The sequence below is a fragment of the Monodon monoceros genome, unplaced genomic scaffold (genome assembly GCF_005190385.1).
Source record: "Monodon monoceros isolate NGI ecotype Baffin Bay Population unplaced genomic scaffold, NGI_Narwhal_1 Super_Scaffold_16, whole genome shotgun sequence".
Taxonomy (NCBI): Eukaryota; Metazoa; Chordata; class Mammalia; order Artiodactyla; family Monodontidae; genus Monodon; species Monodon monoceros.
The window spans coordinates 29778406-29801404 of NW_021703772.1; the positions used below are offsets into that span (position 1 = coordinate 29778406).

Genomic DNA, 22999 nt, shown 5'->3' on the forward strand with positions numbered 1-22999 from the left:
TTGTGGTACGTGGGCTCAGTAGTTGTGGCTCGTGGGCTCTAGAGCGCAGGCTCAGTAGTTGTGGTGCACAGGCTTAGTTGCTCCGCGGCATGTGGGATCTTCCCAGACCAGGGCTCGAACCTGTGTCCTCTGCATTGGCAGGCGGATTCTTAACCACTCTGCCACCAGGGAAGTCTGGAATGAAATTTAAATTGACTTTTCATAAGCAAAAGTCCACCCAAACAAAGGAGGGATTGGTGCCTCCCCCATCACTGGTTTTCAGCCTGCGGCACTGCAGCCAACAGTAATGATTTCTATTCAAAAAACAAACCTCAGTTACACACGTGTACACGCTGAGTAAAAGAATTTGTGCAGTGTGTTCATTGCTTACTTTTCTCCTGGAATACATGATGAATTTTTATGGAGGGTAGGATAGGAAGGGAAGAACCACATTCAAGTGAAACCCAACATCATTCTTCTCTACAGTGTCATTTCAAAAGCCAGATAAAAGCCAAACGAGGAGGCTGGGAGAAGAGTGTCCAACGTAGCTGTCCTGAAAACCACCCTCCTTTTCATTCTGGAGCAGGGAGGTTACACCACACATCAGAAAAGCTTCTCTCCTCGCAGAAAATTAACTGGTAAGTAAGTGCTTTCTTATTTTCTTTGAACTGCCGCGTTTGGAACTGACCTGATGAGGATGCCTGCAGATGGTTTATTTATAAAGCGGTATTTGGACTAACTACCAGCTGGCAAAAAGGAAAAGGACTCCCGATAGTTTATGAAAAGCTCTCTGTGCAGATTCATGTTTTTGGTCCTGTCAAAAGTGTTTAGGAAGAGTGTAACAGGGTTTACAACAGCTGTGATTAAATCTAAAACACTGAGAGAACAGGAGGAGGTTGGTAGGGTAGGGGTTGGGAGGGCACAATGAACTTTCAGTCATTTCCTCAGCTTTTACCTAGCAAATTACAACTCATAAATGTAGTCTTGACTCAGAAATGTCAAACATCATTAGTGGAAAGCCCACTGTAGTGAAATCGAGTAGGAGGAAATGGTGCTCAAGATGAAAATTGACTTTGCCCTCCTTCAATTACAAGGCAGGAAAAAAGTTCTAAATTGAGTTGTAATGTGGCTTGGTTTTCTCCTGTCTTTTGAAAATGAATAGCTTGTGGCTCTTCAAAACAAACATTTCTTTGTTGTTGCTGCGTTTTTTGAAATCTCCTAATCAATTGCCTGTTAGAATAATTGGTACCTGGGCTCATCTAATGAAGGACAAATGGCTAATTGAAGGCAAGTACTTGGAAGAAAAGGTTCAGCTAACTTGACTGTTCTTTTGGTAGTCAGATAACTGGGAGTACCAATTGTTTTTTGTCTGATAGTTTACCCTTCCCTCCAAATGAAAGCTAGTGAAAACCAAATGAAAATTTGATAACGGAACTTTCACCAGCAATTATTCTCTTAAATTGGCCCTTCTCACTTAAAAAAAAACTCGTTCACCCAAGCTTCCACAGACTTGTTGCTAAATTAATCCACTAGTATGTTTTGTTTTGTTTCGTGAAAAATTCAAGGGACTGCTCTTGAATCTCAAATTACCTAGTTCAAATAATTCCTCTTTCTAAATAATTCTCATCATGTTTGCACTTCTTCCAAACACTAAATGATTTTTAAGTTTTTTCACGGCCTTTATTTATGATTTTACCCAAGACTTAAGTCCTTCAGTTTATAAAAGAATGTCATACATTTTCTGTGTTACTTTACCACTGTCATCTCCCCGAGAGATAGCTGTTTAACCCAACATTCCCCTTTCAAAGGCTACAGCAGTTGAAGCTAACTCATGGAAGTAATTTTAAAAGAAGAAAAAGTTTTATGCTAAAAGACTTTTTTCCGAATTGCTTATAATTTTAAAAAGTCAGAAGCTATCTAAATATCCAACAAATATGCAACAAATAGCTTTCTAGTGCAACCCAAATCTATGGTTGCACTAGAAAGCTAGTTAAGAAACATCTTGTATATTATCTCAATGGAAATATTTAGTAGTCATTAAGTTATAATTTGGAGGGATATGTAGCATCATGGATGAGTACTCATAATACTAACAATAATTATAATTATGTAAAAAAGTAAATGGAGTTAAAAAAATTGAAGAAAAATATGCAAAATTGAAAATGGTTGTGTTAAGCTGATAGTGAACTGATGGTATATCAGGGAGGAAAAACTTTTACTCTGTCCTCTTAAGTTCTGTTTCTGAAGGCCTGTGAATTAAACTAACGAATGACAGATTAGCAAGAGACAACACAAAATTTAATCACGTATTTTTATTAACATACATAGGGGAGTTCACAGAAAAATGTGACTCAAAGGGAAGGCTAGAATTTGGAGCTTATATACCATCTTAAGGGGAAGGGAAGAGAGAGAAGGATACTTAGAGGAAAACAAGTGACTTCTTAATAAGGGAAGGGGAGGGGGAGAAAGGGGACTTATGGGAAAACAAATGACTTTTTAGAAATATAAATGGGCTTTAGGAGAATAGATAGGCGATATGATAGTTTTTGTGACATTGTCTGTTTAGATATGATGTGGAGACTTCTCATCTATGGTGATGAGTCAACCTTTTCTTGTTGCTCCTGGGGAGGGGATTTATGACAATTGAGTTCTTTTGGGACCTCAAATGCCTTCTGCTCAAAATAATTTTTATGCCACAGTAGCATGTGCTGGACCCCTTCAGATGATATAGCTCTTCTTTTTTCCCCAAATTTTCTCTAATAGTCCATTACTTGTATAATTTTAAAACTTTAAAATCTTGAAAAGTCCCATCTATTTTTTTCTTCAGGTCTCCATTTTCATATAAACCACAAAAAGTTAAACCCTCAATCTGGTTGGGGGTCTTCAGTTCTAATTCACCTGGTTTCTTTGGTGGCATTTAACTTAGTAAAGGTTCCTGCCTCATAAAACTTCTTTTTTAAAAAGAAAATTTATTGAAGTATAGCTGTCTTACAATGTTGTGTTTAATTTCTTTTTTTTCTTTTTTTTTTTTTTTTTAAGTTCATTTATTTATTTATTTTTGGCTGCGTTGCTGCACGCGGGCTTTCTCTAGTTGTGGCGAGCAGGGGCTACTCTTCGTTGTGGTGCGTGGGCTTCTTATTGCAGTGGCTTCTCTTGTTGTGGAGCACGTGCTCTAGGTGCGCAGGCTTCAGTAGTTGCGGCGTGCGGGCTCAGTAGTTGTGCCCTTGCGAGCTCTAGAGCGCACGCTCAGTAGTCGGTGGTTCACAGGCTTAGCTGCTCCGTGGCATGTGGGATCTTCCCAGACCAGGGATCGAATCCATGTCCCCTGCATTGGCAGGCGGATTCTCAACCACTGTACCACCAAGGAAGTCCCCTTGTTTTTAATTTCTACTGTACAGCAAAGTGACTCAGTTATTACATGTATATATTCTTTTTCATATTCTTTTCCATTACGGTTTATCACAAGCTATTGAATATAGTTCCCTGTGCTCTACAGTAGGACCTTGTTGTTTATCCATCCTACATATAAAAGTTTGCATCTGCTAATTCCAAACTCCCAATCCATCCCTCCCCCACCCCCACTGCCTCATTAAACTTCTAATGAAAGTAGTAAAAGCCAAGACCACAATAAAAACTGATAGTATAAAAATTTCAAAGATAGAAAAAACATAAGTAGCTAAATGAAGGTTAGTAACGCAGCATTATCTTAAATTGGACAATTTCCAAACATGCCCCCAATCTGTGGTTCCACAATATCTTTATATTTGCTATTTTGCTTCTGTCTGTCACCCCAGAGTTTAATCCCAACTATGCCTCTATCTTGTTTCATGGCTTGAGGCAGAGAAAACTTCATGGGCCTCAGTTTCCTTTCCTCTTAAATAAACCTGACAGGCACGGTTCCTTCCAGTACTCCAATCTCACCCCCTTCCCCTTTTTTCAACCTGACGGGCAAGGTTCCTTCCAGTACTCCAATCTCACCCCCTTCCCCTTTTTTCAACCTCTGCTTACTAAGTCATTGCTCAGTGTGATATATATAATGGGTTCCTAGCACATACAGTGGGTGCCTAATAAATATTTGGTGAGACAAATCTTTTATTCAGATTCTATGTTTTCATATTCTTCAGTTATCATAGTATGTTCTGATTATTCCAAGATACTCAAATAAGATGAAAAATGCTCTTCATTGTTAAAGAAACTGTTGTAAGTTGGAACAAAGTAAATATAAGTCAGGCACAAACTTTTTGCTAGAAATTATTTGCAAGTCCAATCTTCAGCCTAATGAATATAATGGGCAAGATGATTCATTAGAAGGTAGAAGGGCAGGGGTTAAATAGACCCTGGCTTTGCCTCTGGAAGAGTTTCTCTCTGTGTGAAGCATACTGACCCAGGCAAGAGCCAACCATCCAACCTTAGTCTCATTGGCCCCTTGTTCAGCAAACACAATCAACCAGCCCATGTGAACTCGAGTGTGTGAAACACTGCATACAGCAAGTCTTTGCAGGATGAGCACAAATAAAGAATTTGCTTGTGATAAAGGAACTTATCACATCAAATAAAGAAGGTATGTTAGGGCTTTCTGAATGATTTAAATTTTGTTTTGTTTTGTTTTGTTTTGGAGGTTTGCTATTTTCCATTTTGGGGGTGGTGAAGGAAGTTGTTCGTTTATCATTAACTAAGAGAAACCATCTTACATATCACATTCAGTCAAGCAAATATTGAACCATCAGCTGATTTGCTAGGAGAGGACACAAGGATTTTAATGGAAAGTTCTTGCCCTCAGTAAGCTTAGAGTTGGGCTGCCTGGGAGACATAATTAAGTTATTAAACTAAAAAGTTTCAAAACTGGGCTCCCCTGGTGGCGCAGTGGTTGAGAGTCCGCCTGCCGATGCAGGGGACGCGGGTTCGTGCCCCGGTCTGGGAGGATCCCACGTGCCGCGGAGCGGCTGGGCCCGTGAGCCATGGCCGCTGAGCCTGCGCGTCCGGAGCCTGTGCTCCACGACGGGAGAGGCCACAGCAGTGAGAGGCCCGCGTACCGCAAAAAAAAAAAAAAAGAAAAATGCAGAGTTGTTTCCACTAAAACATCAGGGCACAAGCAGGCCTATTTTGGGTCTCCTCTAACAAAAAAAAAATCTATATAATGGAAGCGAATTGAGCCCACTGCCCTCACTTCATCCCCAGTCTCTAGCCAGCTTTGACAAGGCGAGTAGCCAGCACTCTGGCAGCACACCTGATGGAGTCGTGGTACCCAAGAGGAGCAAACGTGTCTACAGACACATGTAATGCATCTTCTGGAGGCCCTGGAAATACTTTTCAGTGAACTCTTCTCAAGTATGATCTCTTTATTGGGCAAACATAGTGGATATTACATCAGCCAATGGGGACACCTTAATGAATCCTGAATTAAAATTCTAAATACTACCCCATTTGTGCCCACTGTCAACAGGGGAGATTTTCAGGTTACAATAAAAATATACTTACATAGCACTTTACAGTTTTCACTGTGTTATTTCTGTTCTCTAGGAAATCCATGCCTAATTAAATTCTGCATTGAAGGTTCTCATTGTGTCCGGAAAACCTGTAATACCAGTGTTGCTGATATACATACAGAATTTCAGAATTTAACCAAGCCAGATAATATAGGTGCAACTCAAAGCCAGGCTAACCCAACTAGGACCAAGAAATTCTCAAGTGGACTTTGCTTGGGGTGTAGTTTTTATTTTTTTAATTGTATTTTTTAATTTAAAAAATTATTTATTTATTTGGCTGTGCCGGATCTTTAGTTGCAGCACATGGGATCTTTATTGAGGCATGTGGGATCTAGTTCCCTGACCAGGGATTGAACCTGGGCCCCCCTCACTGGGGGCCCCTGCATTGGGAGCTCGGAGTCTTTATTTATTTATTTATTTATTTTTATTTATTTATTTTTGGTTGCATTGGGCCTTCCTTGCTGCGCACAGGCTTTCTCTAGTTGCGGCAAGCCGGGGCTACTTTTCGTTGTGGTGTGCAGGCTTCTCATTGTGGTGGCTTCTCTTGTTGCAGAGCATGGGCTCTAGGTGCGCAGGCTTCAGTAGTTGTGGCACACGGGCTCAGTAGTTGTGGCTCGCAGGCTCTAGAGCCCAGGCTCCGTAGTTGTGGCGCACGGGCTTAGTTGCTCCGTGGCATGTGGGATCTTCCCAGACCAGGGCTTGAACCAGTGTCCCCTGCATTGGCAGGTGGATTCTTAACCACTGCGCCGCCAGGGAAGTCCCAGGGTGTAGCTTTTAAACTGAAGACTGAAGTAGAGTAGAAAAAGAATTCAGGCCCACCAGGGGGTTAGATGGACTAAGTTAGAACACCAAAAACGTGAGACCTTGTTGGTACTGCTGACAAAAATGCAATCACTAGATGCAAAGTTCAAAGCATGGTGAAACCAAGAAAGTAATTTATTTCATAAAATTTAGCATATGAAGAATTCAGTAAAGAGAGGTCATAGTCTTCACTCAGGAATCATGCAGAAGCAAAGGTTACACTGTGTGCTTTGAAAGCCCTCAAGGGTTACTCCCTGAAGTTCTAATTTTGTGTTTCTTTTTATGCAAGAAACAAAAAAGTTATTTAAGAACAGTTCATGGTCAACCAGCCAGTCACTTAGTATAATAACCAAATCAGTTGGGTATTGTAGGGGTGGAAAACTTTTCCCTTCTTCCCTTCTAAGTTCTTTGGCTGGTGTAATAATTAAATTAGCATCAGACTGATTAACAGGAGAAAAATTTAATGTCATGTGTATGGGAGTCCATATAATAAGAGATTCAAAGAAGTAACCAAGGCAGGCAGATTTTATACCTTTTAGACAAAGAAACAATAAATTTGTGAAGAATTGACAGTACAGAGAAGTTTGGGTTTGGGGTAGTAAATTAGTGAAGAAGTAACAAGTTTTGTTTATACTGCCTTCTTGGCCCTAAATTCCCTATTTCTGGTGATAAGGATATCTTCTACCCTCCTGATACTGGGAGGGTACCTTTCACATAGGAAATTTATTTTCTGCTTTCAGGAGGACAAAGGAGGGTCAGAGTGTCCTTCTTGTACCAACTGTTTCTCAAGTAATTTTAATTCAAAATATTAATATGCCAAAGTGGCATATTTGGGGGTGGCATATTCTGCTCCCTTTCAGTATAGTTCCTCCATTATAAATGCTTTACACAATTGCGTATAACAGACCCCAGCATTCAACAAAAAGTGATCATTATAAACAGATATAATAATTATAGAAGTGTTTGAGGAACACTAGGGGGTGCATCAGGGCTTGGGATAAAGGCAGAGTTAATACTAAAAAGGGAGAACTTCATGAAGAAGGACTTCTGCAAGGAGGTATGCAACCTGGCAGCTTAGAAAAGAGAGAATCAAAGCCAAGTGTAATATGTGCTGGGTTAATTTTCATTAGGACCTAAGGGCATGAAAAATAATTTGTATATGAAATTAGATCATTAGACCTAGAAGAAAGTGCTTATAGATATGACACCCTTAATTTTTCATAAAACTTTCTCTTTGGCAGTTTATAATGATAAACCTCTGTTTCAGTGGAAAACATCTGGTAATGGAGCATTCTGCTTAATTATGTAGCTAAGAGTTGACATAGGTTTTTTTTTTGATGAAGTTATACCATATAAAAGTGCTGGTTTTTGACCTTGACAATGTCGTATGCTTCAACATAAAATATGGGTTACTAATTTAACCAAAACAGTAAGATATATTCATATATTATTTGTTTTATTACATAAGTATTTGTTTGATTTGTGTATTTTATTTATGCACATTATATAGTTAACTATGTTTAACACTAAAACTATACTAAACATACTATAGTTTTGAGGATGAGAAAGTACTTCCTGGGGCTTCCCTGGTGGCGCAGTGGTTGAGAGTCCGCCTGCTGATGCAGGGGACACGGGTTTGTGACCCGGTCCGGGAGGATTCCACATGCCACGGAGCGGCTGGGCCCGTGAGCCATGGCCACTGAGCCTGCGCGTCCGGAGCCTGTGCTCCGCAACAGCAGAGGCCACAACAGTGAGAGGCCCGCGTACCGCAAAAAAAAAAAACGAGAAAAGAAAGTACTTCCTCTTTCATTCACTAAACTTTTATTGAGCACCTATTATGTTTCCTGCACTCTATTCTGTACTTGAGATACAAGGATGAGTAAAACGTAGACCTTGCCCTTGAGGCTGTCACGTTAAGCGAGGGAGACGAACACGTTAACAGATGATTACTACAGAGACGCTGTGTACAAGGAGTAAGAAGGAAGTCCCTGAGGTCAGACAGACCCAGAAGTCTTGCCTGGGCTTCACCACTTTTGCTAACTGCCCAGCCTCTCTTTGCCTTATAGAAATAATAATAGTACCTCACAGGGTTGTTGTGAAAATGAAATGTGAAAATGCATGTAAAGTTGCTTAGCACTGTAGCGTACTTAACAAGTACTCAGGAGATGTTACCGTATTACTGTAATGTGTTAAAAGGTATTATATACTTAGGTGTGCTTGGTATTTTGCTTCCTCATGTATTAGGTAAACTGGTCTTAATTATAAGTAATACATTATTAGACAACTGGTTTATAGTGAAGTAATTTGCTCCTGATAATAGTTTAGAGAAAAACCTCATCATCTTTCCCTGTAAGTGGGACCTGTTGTCATTTAAAAGTCCTGGTCTGGGGCTTCCCTGGTGGTGCAGTGGTTGAGAGTCTGCCTGCCGATGCAGGGGACACAGGTTCATGCCCCGGTCCGGGAAGATCCCACATGCCGCGGAGCAACTAAGCCCGTAAGCCCGTGAGCCATGGCCGCTGAGCCTGTGCGTCCGGAGCCTGTGCTCCGCAACGGGAGAGGCCACAACAGTGAGAGGCCCGTGTACCGCAAAAAAAAAAAAAAGTCCTGGTCTAATTAATTGGCCAGACAGATTTAATACATCTCTAAGGAGTGGGATTCAACATTCTTTTAACACCTTTAATAAGACGAGGAACTGAGAACAAGACCTAATGGATTTGATGGTAATTAAGAGCTTAAATTTCCTTCTCAAACTCACCTTGGCCTTCTCAGACAAATATAAATAAATGTTAGTTGCTGCGATGCCCGTGAGCATGAATGCCTTTTATCAAAACCCACTGAATAGCTGTTCTTCTAGTCAATAAATATTATTGAGCTCTATTCTCTGCCTGGCACTGTGCTAGGTTCTGGGAGTATAAGGTAAGCAAAACTACATTCTGGTGGAGGAGAGACATTCATCAAATAAGCATTCAAATATATAACTAAAAATTCTTTGTGAAGAGTGTAGAGCAGGGACCCTGAAATAAGTTGGGGGATAGGCTTGTAGAGATCAGGCAAGAATTCATTAGGAAAGTAATATCTAAAAACACAGCTTACCCTTTAGAAGAAATGGTGGTTTTCTCCTTAATACCAAACCATCAGCAAGTTCAGGAAATAAGAGCTTAGTCAAATCAATTGTTTGGTTACTTTATGGGAAATACTAAGTGTAAACAAATTGTTTATTCTATTACCCAACTGTGTAGATAATACTAAACATGACCCTCCTGTTTGATTGTCATTCTGCCCCATATGGGCTTTCATTTCATTAACTCTATTCAAAATAAAACCATTCACCTCTGGGGTGATTTTATCATTATCAACACACTCACACACACAATGTATTTAATTCAGTTCTTTACATGCACCAACCAAGAAGATGGAAAAACTTAGAAGATAGTAAAATGACTAAATTCTTCCTTCCTTGTCTGGGAGAGATGCCTTGCTCTGGAATGATATTTCATGTATAAGCATAGCGTTTCTCCTTGGTTTGCTTTTTGGTTTTTGAGAGATTGAATAAGGAAGGGGGAACTTCAGCACACACCTAAAACTGTTTATCTCTTAAGAGGAATTATAATATACCAAACACAATATAAAAGTGGTATTCTCAGATTTCCTCAGAAATGTATTCTATCCCCCAGAACACGGGCAGGCGTGGAGATGACTGTGGAGAGTGTCTCTTCATTTTAACATTTTATTAGATTATTTACAAGAATATTCACTCATTTTATTTCAGTCTTAATTAAACAAAAGCTTGATTTGTTAAAAACTACGTCTATTTTCAAGCCATGTCAAATGTAATCTGCTCAAATTCACTGAGTGCACTTCAATAATTTTCTTGAAAATGACCATTTCAGGACTTCCCTGGTGGCGCAGTGTTTAAGAATCCACCTGCCAATGCAGGGGACATAGGTTCGAGCCCTAGTCCAGGAAGATCCCACATGCCGCAGAGCAACTAAGCCCATGCGCCACAACTACTGAGCCTGCGCTCTAGAGCCCGCGAGCCACAACTACTGAAGCCCACGTGCCACAACTACTGAAGCCCGCGTGCCTAGAGCCCGTGCTCCACAACAAGAGAAGCCACTGCAATGAGAAGCCTGTGCACCACAACAAAGAGTAGCCCCCACTCGCTGCAACTAAAGAAAGCCCGTGCGCAGCAGTGAATACCCAAAGCAGCCAAAAATAAATAAGTAAATTTTTTTTAAAAGGCCATTTCTTCCTTTTTACACTTTCTCAAGCTCAGTAAACAACTCATTCATCAAACTGAAGAGAATGCCCAAACAGAATTTCTTTGGGAAAGCTCGTTTTTTGTGTTTTTTTTTTTTTTCTGAGCCAGACAATTGTATTTTCTAGCCAGCTGGATTACAGCAAGTCAGTGAGATTACAGCAAGAAGCTCAGCTACTTCGTTTCCATCTTCATCACAAGAAATGAACTCATCTACATAAATCATTTGATGTAAAATAAAATAAACTCCTTTAAGTAAAACATTATCACAGGGTCAAAATGTCCCCCTTTGGAAAGGAAGGAATGAGCATAATGTAGCTTTACTGTAACAGTAGGAAACCATTATTTTGTTGCTCAGAGTGGTATCTTTCAGCTAATGTTTTCTTTTAGGATGAAACATAAGTCCAAAATGATATCTAAACTAATTACAAATAATATCATCAAACGAGCCCTCTGATTAGAGCCAGTGATCATTAAACTAGCTGCAAGCCCAAGAATTCCCTGCTTTTCAACAAAGCGTTATGTTAGTTATGTGAATTATTTCATAATACACCCTAATGAAAGGATTAATAAAGTAAGATATAACACAGTTCCTGAGCTCTTACTAGGAGCCAGGCACTGCGCTAGGCACTTATATACATTATCTTGTTTAATTCTTACAACAGCCTTACAATGGTTTACTGATGGTGTTTCTCCGCAGATCACAGATGAAGAAACTGAAATTGCTTGTAATAAAAAAATATGGTACATGTGACCACTGTCATTGATTTGCTAATGTAGGGGAGGAAAAAAATATCATTTCTTCCTCTTCTAAAGTCTCAGCTGGGGCACTTATAACAAAAGACAGGTTAACAGGGGGAAGGCATACACATTTTTAAATAAAAGTTTTACATGACATGGGAGCTTTTGTAAGAAAATAAAGACCCGAGGAAATAGTTAAACCTGAGTTTTTTTGGGTTTTTTTTTGTTTTTTGTGGTACGCGGGCCTCTCACTGCCGTGGCCTCTCCCGTCACGGAGCACAGACTCCAGACGCGCAGGCCCAGTGGCCATGGTCCACGGGCCCAGCCGCTCCGCAGCATGTGGGATCCTCCCGGACTGGGGCACGAACCCGTGTCCCCTGCATCGGCATGCGGACTCTCAACCACTGCACCACCTGAGTATTTTTATGTGTACTAGGTTTCATGAAAAGTGGAGAGTCATCAAGAAATGTGATAGGACAAAAGGGGTATGTGCTAAGGGTGGTAAATTGGGAGAAATTTAGCAAGGCCTGTTCATTCAGATTCCTCTCAGCATCCCTCCTTCTTTGGAGATAAAGATGCTCCTTTCCTAAGGGTATGGAGAGGGCACGTCTCACATGAGGATCTCATGTCCTGACTCAGGGGAAGGTCAGAAATCCTTCCTGTACCTGTTGTTTCTCATATTTCTTCAGTTTAAACTATTCCAGGGCTTCCCTGGTGGCGCAGTGGTTAAGAATCCGCCTGCCAATACAGGGGACACGGGTTCAAGCCCTGGTCCTGGAAGATCCCACATGCCTCGGTGCAGCTAAGCCCGTGAGCCACAACTACTGAAGCCCACACACCTAGAGCCCGTGCTCCGCAACAAGAAAAGTCACCACAATGAGAGGCCCGCGCACGCAAAGAAGAGTAGCCCCCGCTCGCCGCAACTAGAGAAAAACCCGCGCACAGCAATAAAAGCCCAGTGCAGCCAAAAATAAATAAAATAAAATTAAAAAATTTTTTAAAAAAACTATTCCATATGCCAAGGTGTCATATTTGGGGATAGCATGTCTTGAACCTCTTCAGTATCTATGTTGGACTGAGGGGAAAAATGTGAAGTACTACCTACAAATAAGAAAATAGGAAATTGGGCTTCCCTGGTGGCACAATGGTTGGGAGTCCGCCTGCCGATGCAGGGGGCACGGGTTCGTGCCCCGGTCCGGGGGGATCCCACATGACCCGGAGCGGCTGGGCCCGTGGGCCATGGCCGCTGAGCCTGTGCATCCGGAGCTGAGGCCCACGTACCGCAGAAAAAAAAAAAAAAAAAAAAAGAAAATAGGAAATAGAAGTACACTAGAAACAGAGGGAAAATAGGAAATAGGAGACTGGAAACTGAGAAGAAGGTTACAGTCATAACAGATGACTGTGTCCAACACTGAGCTTCACTCCATTGCCTCATTTCCTCCTCACAGCTGCCCAATAAAGTAGATATTATTGTCCCTGTATCATTTTTACAGATGGAAAAACTGATGGTTAGAGCTTTTGACTGACTTCCCAAGGCCACACAGGTAGGTGATAAGTGGCACTGCAGTTAGAAACCGAGGCCTGTGTGACCCCAGGGCTCTCATTCTTAACCACCATAAAATACTGCCCAGAAAGGTTGGTAATTGTTTCTGGATTACATCGAAGCATGTGGTGAGGAGGGACTGGTAGGGAAGAGGGAAGTTTAACCAAGGGGACAGAAGAGAAAGAAGACAGACTGGGAGGACTGGAGAAGGGAATGTAGAAATAAAAGTCCACTCTGCATAAACACCCTGATGGGTTTTGTTATCCCAAGGGAGAGCTGAGGCAAGGGCAGGAGCCGATCAGATAGTACTGGGACTTCTCTTCATCCCTCTTCGGTGAGGCAGACAGTGCATCCATCCTCAGGCCGAGGAAGGCATTCTGTGTTCTCCAGCTGCAGCGCTCATCAGGCAAAGTGCCATATCTAACCAATTATTTTGGAGTTTGGTGTGGCTAGAACACTGGCTTGACTCCCTTCCTCTGAGTAGCAGCTGAAGGGATTAAGAGGCCTCAGTCTGACTGCAAAAAAAATAAAAGAGAGAGAGAGATAAAAGGAAAGCTGCACATATTTGAATGCTGTGCTAATATCCTGGCTGTGTCAAACAATTGTATTAATCTTCCAGCAGTCATATCAAGGGCCTGGCTTTAACATATGGCCTTAAAGAGAGCAGATAGGAATGAAGGATGCAGGGAAAAGAGGCTGGGATCCCTAAAGAAAGAATTTGCCTCAGCAATACAAATGTGGGGGGGGTATCAGAATTCTCTCTCCTTCAGCCCTTCCCTGCTTGCCTGGTATTGCACTTAAACCAAGCCCCCAGCCCTACCCCAACCCTTTCTCCTAAATGAGTGCTTCCCCCTGTCCCGATGCTCAGTTCCATCATCATCCTAGGAGTGGAAGGTAAATTTAGGTTTTGGAAATTGAGTGGGCCAGAAAAAAACGTCATGTACACTTTTTAAAAAACCTTCACATCCCTACCCACCTCTCCCTACTCATTTGTCCTCCTAAGGTCAGACTAATACTTTTAGACTAAAGGCCTATTAAAAGACCATTTTTTAAAAAACAGGTAAATCATGACTCACAAATATAAAGTTAACCTGTTTCAAAGGTTTTATTTAACTCTATTAATGATAGAATCAGTTAAGATGTTACAATGGGGGGCTTCCCTGGTGGCGCAGTGGTTGAGAGTCCGCCTGCCGATGCAGGGGACGCGGGTTCATGCCCCGGTCCGGGAGGATCCCACGTGCCGCGGAGCGGCTGGGCCCGTGAGCCATGGCCACTGAGCCTGCGCGTCCTGTGCTCCGCAACGGGAGAGGCCACAGCAGTGAGAGGCCCGTGTAACCGCAAAAAAAACAAAAAAGAAAGAAGATGTTACAATGGGTAAAAAGAATTCACAGTCTCACAAATGTGTAGACCATCAGGAATGTTGAAATGGATTTATAAACAGTTACAAAACTGTCAGAACTGGTCGATATTTACAGGGCAATAACTGATTGCATTCCATTAGACACAATTCATTTGTATTTCTCTGGATGAGACTATTGCACGATTGCAAAATAGACGAAGACAATGACAAGCAGAGAGAACCTGAAATAAAACCCAACCATAAACCATATTTTTCAGGATGCCTAAGTATCGTAAGTCATGTCTGACAGCGTACCTCTGTATTAAGACCACTGTACTGATTTTACTTCCAATATTCCACCTCAGTGTGTCAAGAAATGGAGGAGTGTGGTCCTTTTTAAGCAGTATGATAAGACGTCACTTTGAAAACATTTCAGATATTTTGCTGATCTGTTAGTTTAAAAGATAATTTTAAATTATTCAATGCAAAATAATTATAACTTTAAACAAATTATTTTGAATAAAAGTTGCCTAGGGAGAAAACAGCTTTCTAGATTTGCAGATGAGAAGGTGGGCTCTGGATGGGAGGATAAAGATGAAAAATTGCAGGCTCTTGGTGATACTTTGCTCTACTTTCTCTGATTCTGAGCTGGAAGTAGAAACAGTAAGGATAGTAAAGCAGAATATAAAGGGTGCCCTGAAACAACAGCAGTGTGTGCCTCAGAGGGACACTTTAGCCCCAGTTAGCCACAAGCACCGTCAGCCCCAGTAGTTTGTCGGGAGGTCATGATCATGGGAAGGCTCTTGTTTCATGGTTAACACTTCTGCCCAGGCCCATGTGGGGAAACATCCAAACAGGACAAAACTGATGCCTCCAGCTGCTGTGCCCTATTTCCACATCGGTTTAGTTTCCTCTTGGTTCCTGCTCCAGTGCTAATTTCTGCATTCTGATTCCTGGCTACTCTGTCTCCTGCAGCTTTATTCATTTCCAGTCTCACTGAGTGAGTACTGACAGTCTGCTAATAAATGGGCTATATTCTCTGACATGCGGCTTCATAGAGCCTCCTGACTTCAATCCTCCACATGTAGTGGAGCATTGGTTCTCCTGTTTCAAGTCAGCTCAATCCTGTGTGGTGGGTCCTCCCCTCCTAAGCCCTTAGCTACCATTGCACCTCTTTCCTCAAGGTCACCCTGCACCTGAGCACCCTAATGGGTTTGCATTCAAAAGGCTCTCTGCTGCTTCCCCCGGGAACCCACCCAGAAGCACTACTTCAAACTACTTCCCGGCTCAGCTTCACCCTGATTAACTACTTGTTTGCTAAAATAATTACAAAATTCTGATTCTCCCAACTTGTAGTAAGAAAGAGAAAGTAAGCAAAAACAGTAAAACCAAATTTAATTTTGGCCATAATGATAGGAGTTGATTTGGTAGGTAAAAGAGTTGATTTGATAGGAGTTTGGTAGGTAAAATTATTCATCCATACCAAAATCATAGTTATTTTAGATCTTCCTCACTTGTTCCTTTAACAGGTATTTACAGAGGATATTCCATGTTCTAGGAATTTACCTAGCAACTAAGGACATAGCAGAGAATAAAAGAAGACAAAGTTTTGGTACTCAGAGTTTATACTGTATATCTAACAGGGTTTCTTAAAGTGAGGAGGTAAATAGTTAATGATTTACAGAGTTCTACTTTATAGAGGGGGAAATTTTAAGAGTCTAATTGGTATGCTAATCTGTGTTCTCTAAGTTAATCACAAATAGAGTGACCAAAAACTCGTGGCAGCAACCTGAAATAAAGGCATAATCTTTATTTTTTTTTTAATTTTTATTTATTTTCTTTATTTTATTTTTGGCTGTGTTGGTTCTTCGTTGTTGCCCACGGGCTTTCTCTAGTTGCGGCGAGCGGGGGCTACTCTTTGTTGAGGTGCACGGACTTCTCATTATGGTGGCTTCTCTTGTTGCAGAGCACGGGCTCTAGTCACTTGGGCTTCAGTAGTTGCAGAGCGCAGGCTCAGTAGTTGTGGTGCACAGGCTTAGTTGCTCTGCGGCATGTGGAATCTTCCCGGACGAGGGCTTGAACCCAAGTCCCCTGCATTGGCAGGCGGATTCTTAACCACGCCACCAGGGAAGCCCTAAAGGCATAATCTTGCAAGCCTTAAAGAGGTAAGCCACAGCAAACATCCTGGCCTGTATTTTCTTTCCAAATTTTCATTATGAAAAATTTTTAACATTCAGAGAAGTTCAAAGAATAGGTCAGAGAACAACTATATACTTATAACATAAATCAATTGTTAACATTTTGCTACAGCTGGTTGATCTGTTATTATTTATATTTATATGTACATATATACGTACATATATTTAATTTTTTATTTGAAAATAATTTCAGGCCTACAGAAAAGTTGCAAGAAAAATAAGAAGAATCCTCTCACACCCCCTTTACCTAGATTCACCAATTTTTAAACTCTTGCCCCATTTGCTTTTTTTTTTGGCCAACCTGTGATTGAACCTGGGCCCTGGGCAGTGAGAATGCAGAGTCCTAACCACTGGACCACCAGGGAATTCTCTGCCCCATTTTCTTTTACTATATTCTATGTATGTGTGTATGTACGTTTTCTGAACCGTTCAAGAGGAAGTTGCATACAATGTGCCCCCTTTCCCCTATATTTTTCAGTGTCTATTTCCTAAGAACAAGGACATTTTCCTACATAACCACTGTATATTTACCAATTACAGGAAATTTAAAATTGATGCTGTACTTTTTCTTAATTGAAGTATAGTTGATTTACAAGGTTGTGTTCATTTCTGCTGTAGAGCAAAGTGATTCAGTTATACATATATACACATTTTTAAAAAAATATTTATTTGGTTGTGCTGGGTCTTAGTTGAGGCAGGCGGGCTCCTTAGTTGTGGCATGTGAACTCTTAGTTGCGGCATATACGTGGGATCTAGTTCCCTGGCCAGGGATCAAACCCAGGCCCCCTGCATTGGGAGCATGGAGTCTTAACCACTGTGCCACCAGGGAAGTCCCTATACATTCTTTTTTTAAATATTCTTTTCCATTATAGTTTATCACAGGATATTGAATATAGTTCCCTGTGCTATACAGTAGGAACTTGCTGTTTATCCATTCTATATGTAATAGTTTTGATGCAATACTTTTTTAAATCTCATCTGTAATCCACATTCTAGTTTGTCAATTGATCCAGCAGTGTTCTTTTTGGTCTTTTATTTTCCTCTAGTACAGGATGCAGTCCAACATCACATGTCTCATTTAGTTGTCATGCGTTTCTCTCGTCTCTTTTATTTTATTTTATAAATTTATTTATTTTACTTATTTATTTTTGGCTGCATTGGGTCTTCATTGCTGCGCGCGGGCTTTCTCTAGTTGGCGCGAGCGGGGGCTGCTTCTTCGATGTGGTGTGCGGGCTTCTCGTTGCGGTGGCTTCTCGTCGCAGAGCACGGGCTCTAGGCTCATGGGCTTCAGTAGTTGTGGTTCGAGGGCTCTAGAGCACAGGCTCAGTAGTTGTTGGTACACAGACTTAGTTGCTCCACAGCATGTGGGATGCTCCCGGACTAGGGATCGCACCCCTGTCCCCCCGACCGGGGACAGGCGGATTCCTAACCACTGTGCCACCAGGGAAGCCCTCTAGCCTCTTTTAATTCAGAACATTTCCAAAGCTTTTCTTTGTTTTTGATGACACTGCTATTTTTTAAGAAAACAGAACTTTAAAAAAAAATGTTCATCATTTAGAGGTTGTCTGATATCCATCTTGTGTCGCAGATTCAGTTCTCCTAGAAGAAGACTTTGAGACGGAATTTAAGGGTCAGATATTTACTAGGTTGTGTCCTTAGGATCGATACCTGCATGTGGAATGGGGCGGGGCATTGGGGGAACAACACAACCGGGCAGAGGGAGAAGTTGAGCTGTAAGGTAGGACTGACAGACAGAGCCAACTCCAAATGGACCTCTGAAGCTAAAATGGACCCATCAGGATTATCCCCCATTGGTCCAAAGTGACCAGGCCTTTCCACTTCCACCTCAATCATCGCTGACAGTTGGCTATCCTAGAAAGGCATGACCTTGGGCAAAGGGGCTCTGTGTAGTAGCAGCAGTCTCTGAAGGGCTATTAGTTGGATGTGGCCTCTTGACAGCTCTCCCAGGAGTTAGTTTGTCCTTGTAGGGGGATCTGGACAATGCATTTCCATTTACCACATTTCATGATTGAAATCAGATTTTACATTCCCAGCTGGACAACTACTATGTGTGTGTACATATATATATATATTTCTTTTCTTGTCTTTTGATTTACAATGTTGATTTACAATGCTGTGTTAATTTCTGCTGTACAGCAAAGTGACTCAATTATACATATATATACATTCTTTTTTTTACATTATTTTCCATTATGGTTTATCCCAGGACTATATATATATATATATCTATCTTTCTGAATCTTTTGAAAGTTAAGTTGTAGACTTCAGCCCTAAAAACTTCAGCATGCACCTATAATAAAGAAGATTCTCGTACAAAACAATATCATTAACATACCTGAGAAAATGAAAAGATATCTTAATGATATTCAATTCATATTCAAATTCTCCCTATTATCCTCAAAATATGTTTTATAGTGTTTTAAAATCAGTATCTACTCAATAGTCATGTTAAATTCCTTTTTTTTTTTTTTTGGTCTTTTCTCTTTTAAACTGGAACAATCCCTCTGTTTTTCCATATCAAAGACTTTCTAAGGAGACTGGGTGTGATGTCTTGAAGAACCTTCCTATTTTTCAGAGTGTTTCTTGTTTGTTTTTTTTTCAAATTTGAAAGGCATAAGACATAATGTCACAAGAACTGAGGAAAATACCATTTGCTTTTTCTTAGATGATTTTAAGTATTAATACAGATGAAAGAATTTTTAAAGATGTGGACTATCTGTTAGAATAATAACTAAAGGTCTGCTTTTATATCCATTATTAATTAAGGAGAGTCAAAGAGAAGTAAAGAGACACAACGTTTTGTTTTTTTTTTATAAAACGGTTTTCTTACCGTTTTCATTACATTTTTATAAAATTGAGTTGTCATTATTTGTGCACGTATGTGTTTGTGTGTGAAAACATAGCCAGATTCTACTTAACGTTCACATCTTCTCTAACAAAATAAAGCAAAATAAAAAGCCACTTAGTTGTTTTTGTAATGTGTTAGTGAGAACAGGAAATGAAAGAATCATATTATCTTATTCCATCATATTATGTTATATCATAATCATATTATATTATATTGTTAGTCCTTTAACTGTAGCGCTCTTATTATAAGCAGCTCTAATCCTCTTAATATATTATGACTCGTTCATTATAACAAATTAAGAAAGACATGAGACACAAGAATCTTTTCAGATTATTTCCAAACAGGCTTCTTTACCTAATATCCTTCAATTGAGTTAGTTATGAGTTTTCTGATGGAAAATAAGCCTATTTCTGCCAAGTGTTTGTCAAAATACTTGCAAAATTTGTCAGTGGCCACCACCTTGACAACTGACAAGAATATCTTCCTGTCTCCTCCCTCCTTTCTCCTTTCTTCTTTTTTTTAATGGAAAGAATTTACTGTTAAAACTATATTATAGGCTCTTGGTCGCGTTGACTGGCTGTGTGTAACCGTGGGTCACGGGCGCTCGCCTCCCGCCACAGCTCAGCCCAGCGCCGCCGAGGCCGTCGGCCCGGAGCCTCCGCCATGGACTTCGAGGACGATTACACACACTTTGCTTGCAGAAATACTTATCAGAGCTTTAATGGAATGGATCGTGATTATGGCCCCGGATCTTATGGAGGGATGGATCGTGACTATGGCCATGGATCCTGTGGGGGTCAAAGATCCATGGACTCCTACCTAAACCAGTCATATGGCATGGACAGTCACAGTGGTGGTGGTGGGGGTAGCAGGTAAATTGCTTCATCACTTGGCCAAATAATTAGATGACTGTAAGATTCTGGATATTCTAATTTCCTATTCCTTAGGCATGTGACGCTACTTGAACTTTGCTATTTAGAACCACCTTAAATGTTGAAAGGTGTTAGTGGTTCTAAAAATTATCTTAGCATCACTGGCAGACATTAGGAAAATCTCAGGAAAACCTTTATCATTTCATTATAATAGAGTAAGATTTTCTGTCTTTAGCAGTGAGCATTTTTTTTTCCTTCTTTTACCTTTAACTGCTTATCAATCAGAATGTCCTGAACAAATGATATAAAAATGTTATTGGAAATATTATTTGTGAAGCTTTTTGTTATGAATCTCCAAAAATCTTTACTACTGTGGGGTACTCTATAAAGCAGCAAAGCAGTCTTTGACTAGAATGGGTTTAACTGAACCAGTCTAGCAACATTCAATTTCTAAGAAACATTTAAAATAGTTATTCTTTTAATTTTAAAGTAAGTTACAAGAGCATATTGTAATAATAAAAGTGTTCTTTAAATCATGTCTAGATTATTTATTGGCAGGTACTGCTTATACCAGAAACACTTGTGCTCTAGACTAGGAACATTATATTAAAGCCATGAGTATGATACCTTTGCTTATTTTAATGCAGTAGAATTTAGATTGTACTTATGTTTCACTGTCAATGCTGTGTAAAGCTTAAACCTAGTTGAACTCCTACAGGCTTTAGGGTTGACCACATTTCAGGTCAAGGGGGGTCTACTGTTTGAGGCACAAAGATTCCTACTAGATATAAGTAAAACTAGTTAGGAAACATTTGAAAGTATTGTCCTTCTTCATAAATTGAAGGATCTGGATTCCTTAAGGATGGACCGAATGATGCTTACTTTTCTTTTTCCTGCTTCAAGTGTGCCATTATGGTTTATAGTAGAGAAAAATCAAGAAGATAGATACAACAATTTTGTTTACGTGATAGATGTTCTGAAAAATGTAGTTGAAAAGAGGAATAATTTTTATATGGTTACTAGGATTCAGAAGTAAATAGTACCTTCTATTTAGTGATCTGTAAATAATTGAAGTAATGTAACACATTTAAATGTTTTACCATATCTCTTCCTGCCCTATTACATTGTAAATGTAACGTGCGTAAACTATGTAGATGTTATCATTTATCTCATGTAATTGTGGGCCTTTATAAAACTATGTTGTAAGTTAAGAAAAAAACACAAAAATCTATATTATAGGACTTATTTTTTACCCGAACTAAGATATATGTATCCCATAAAAACTAAAGGAAGTGGGAAATCTTCAATATAAAAAGTATACAATTTTATGTGGGATAAATATAAATCCAAATATTTAATGTTATGAATAGGATAAGATATAATAGAGAACAGGTCAATTTTGCCTATTTTGAGCCAATCCATTTTGGCTCAGCACTATTCCTTGAGTGTCCGTTATGTTTAAGTCCCTGTACTGGACCCTTTGATGAGTCACAAATTTAACTGATTAATTCATTTATTTATTCATTCACTTTTATAGTCTCTAGGGCTAAATCAAGCTTAAGAAGGAGAAGGAAATGGTGGGAAAATATACATTTTTCCATAGGAATTTAACTATTAAGTAGTCTACATTCCTCCTAGATTTCATAAGCCTAATTTTTAAAAGAACACCATGCTATTTGGGCCAAGTGGTTTCCAGACACACAGAGTATGCCAGTTCAAACTCCCTATCGAGGTGACATCAGCAAAAATAGTGGAGTAAGGACCTCAGAAAATTCTCTGTTCCACAGAAGCAACAAGAAACTGGCTAATGGTCAGAATCAAATGTTTCAGAACTCTGGAAATTTCCCAAAGGCTTGCAACAATCCGGGGAGTGTTTAAAAAGAAGGAGGAGGAGGAGAAAGAGGGGAAAAAACTGTTCAATCTCAGTAAAAGCAATGAGCTCTGTGGCATTTTTCACTTGCCCTAGTCCCATCTCGGACTCTCCTGCTTTGTGATATCCTTGAAAACCACCAGCCTGCATTCATGGTGAAGACCAGCAGCCCGACAGCCACTGGAAGGAACAGAAAGGGGCTGGAGCTCCTTCAAAGCTTCATCCCCAGAGACTTATTATATGACCTGTTTGTTCCCTGGAAAATCCCACTTGCAAGACTGATTTAACTCAGAGCTCATTAAGTGTGAAAAACTTTTTCCCCATAAACATTTGTCGAAAACAATTACAGGCAATTACTTAACCTTGCAGCTGTCTGAGGTGATGGATACCAGTTGGGGGAAAACATTAGACTAACAAAAAATTAAAAACAGAATGAGACATACAGAGGGGCTTTGGGAAGCTTCTGAATCAAGAAGGCCACATGCATGTATAGGGTGGTGCACGTGCCCAGGGCTCTGTGCATTGACAAGAAAGACCCGAAAAGGCCCTAAGCTCTCACCTCTGGATGACCTTGAGATTCCGTGCAAGGAAAGTGGAAGCTAAGGCAGAGTTGAAAATGCACCCCCAATATGCACACAGAGCCTCTCACCAAAAACTGGGTTGCTTATTGGTTCTAGGCATTTAAGGAAATTTCCAGGTCCTACCTTATACCTTCTGAGCTTTGCATGGAGGTAAGAACAAAGGAAAGATCACATGGGTGATAAGACAGCCAAAAACTTTGATGTCTCTCTAGATTCCTGTTCCCATTTCAGTTCAGGCCACTAAGGATTTTCCTTACTTTCTTGCTAGCTCAGCCATACATTTAAAAAGACGATTTTTACATTTAGTACAGTGGCTTTTAGAGATTTTGTAGTGAAAAGATTTAAAAGAATATCTATAATACCATATTGCCAGAAACACAACTCCACCTAGCTTTTGAGATATTATTGTTGTCCTTAGGAAGGTTCTACCTACACTGTCATTTCTTATCTGACTATAGTAAG

At 40.2% G+C, this 22999-nt stretch overlaps 2 protein-coding genes across 2 annotated transcripts in view; both read left to right on the top strand.

The window, feature by feature from the left end:
• GPR1 (G protein-coupled receptor 1) overlaps window positions 1–22999 on the top strand; it is an 81029-nt gene that overhangs the window by 35697 nt on the left and 22333 nt on the right. Inside the window, exon 4 of the mRNA XM_029224546.1 lies at window positions 466–617. The gene's annotated coding sequence lies outside the window, so the exon portion shown is untranslated. The remainder of the gene's footprint in view (window positions 1–465; window positions 618–22999) is intronic.
• Window positions 19878–20102, top strand: LOC114896512 (DBIRD complex subunit ZNF326-like). The gene has a single exon (XM_029224547.1). The coding sequence runs from the start codon at window positions 19878–19880 to the stop codon at window positions 20088–20090; it is 213 nt and encodes a 70-aa protein (XP_029080380.1). The 3' UTR covers window positions 20091–20102.

Coding starts and splice junctions, on each gene's coding strand:
- LOC114896512 (XM_029224547.1), top strand. CDS start 19,878: ATGGACTTCGAGGACGATTACACACACTTTGCTTGCAGAAATACTTAT.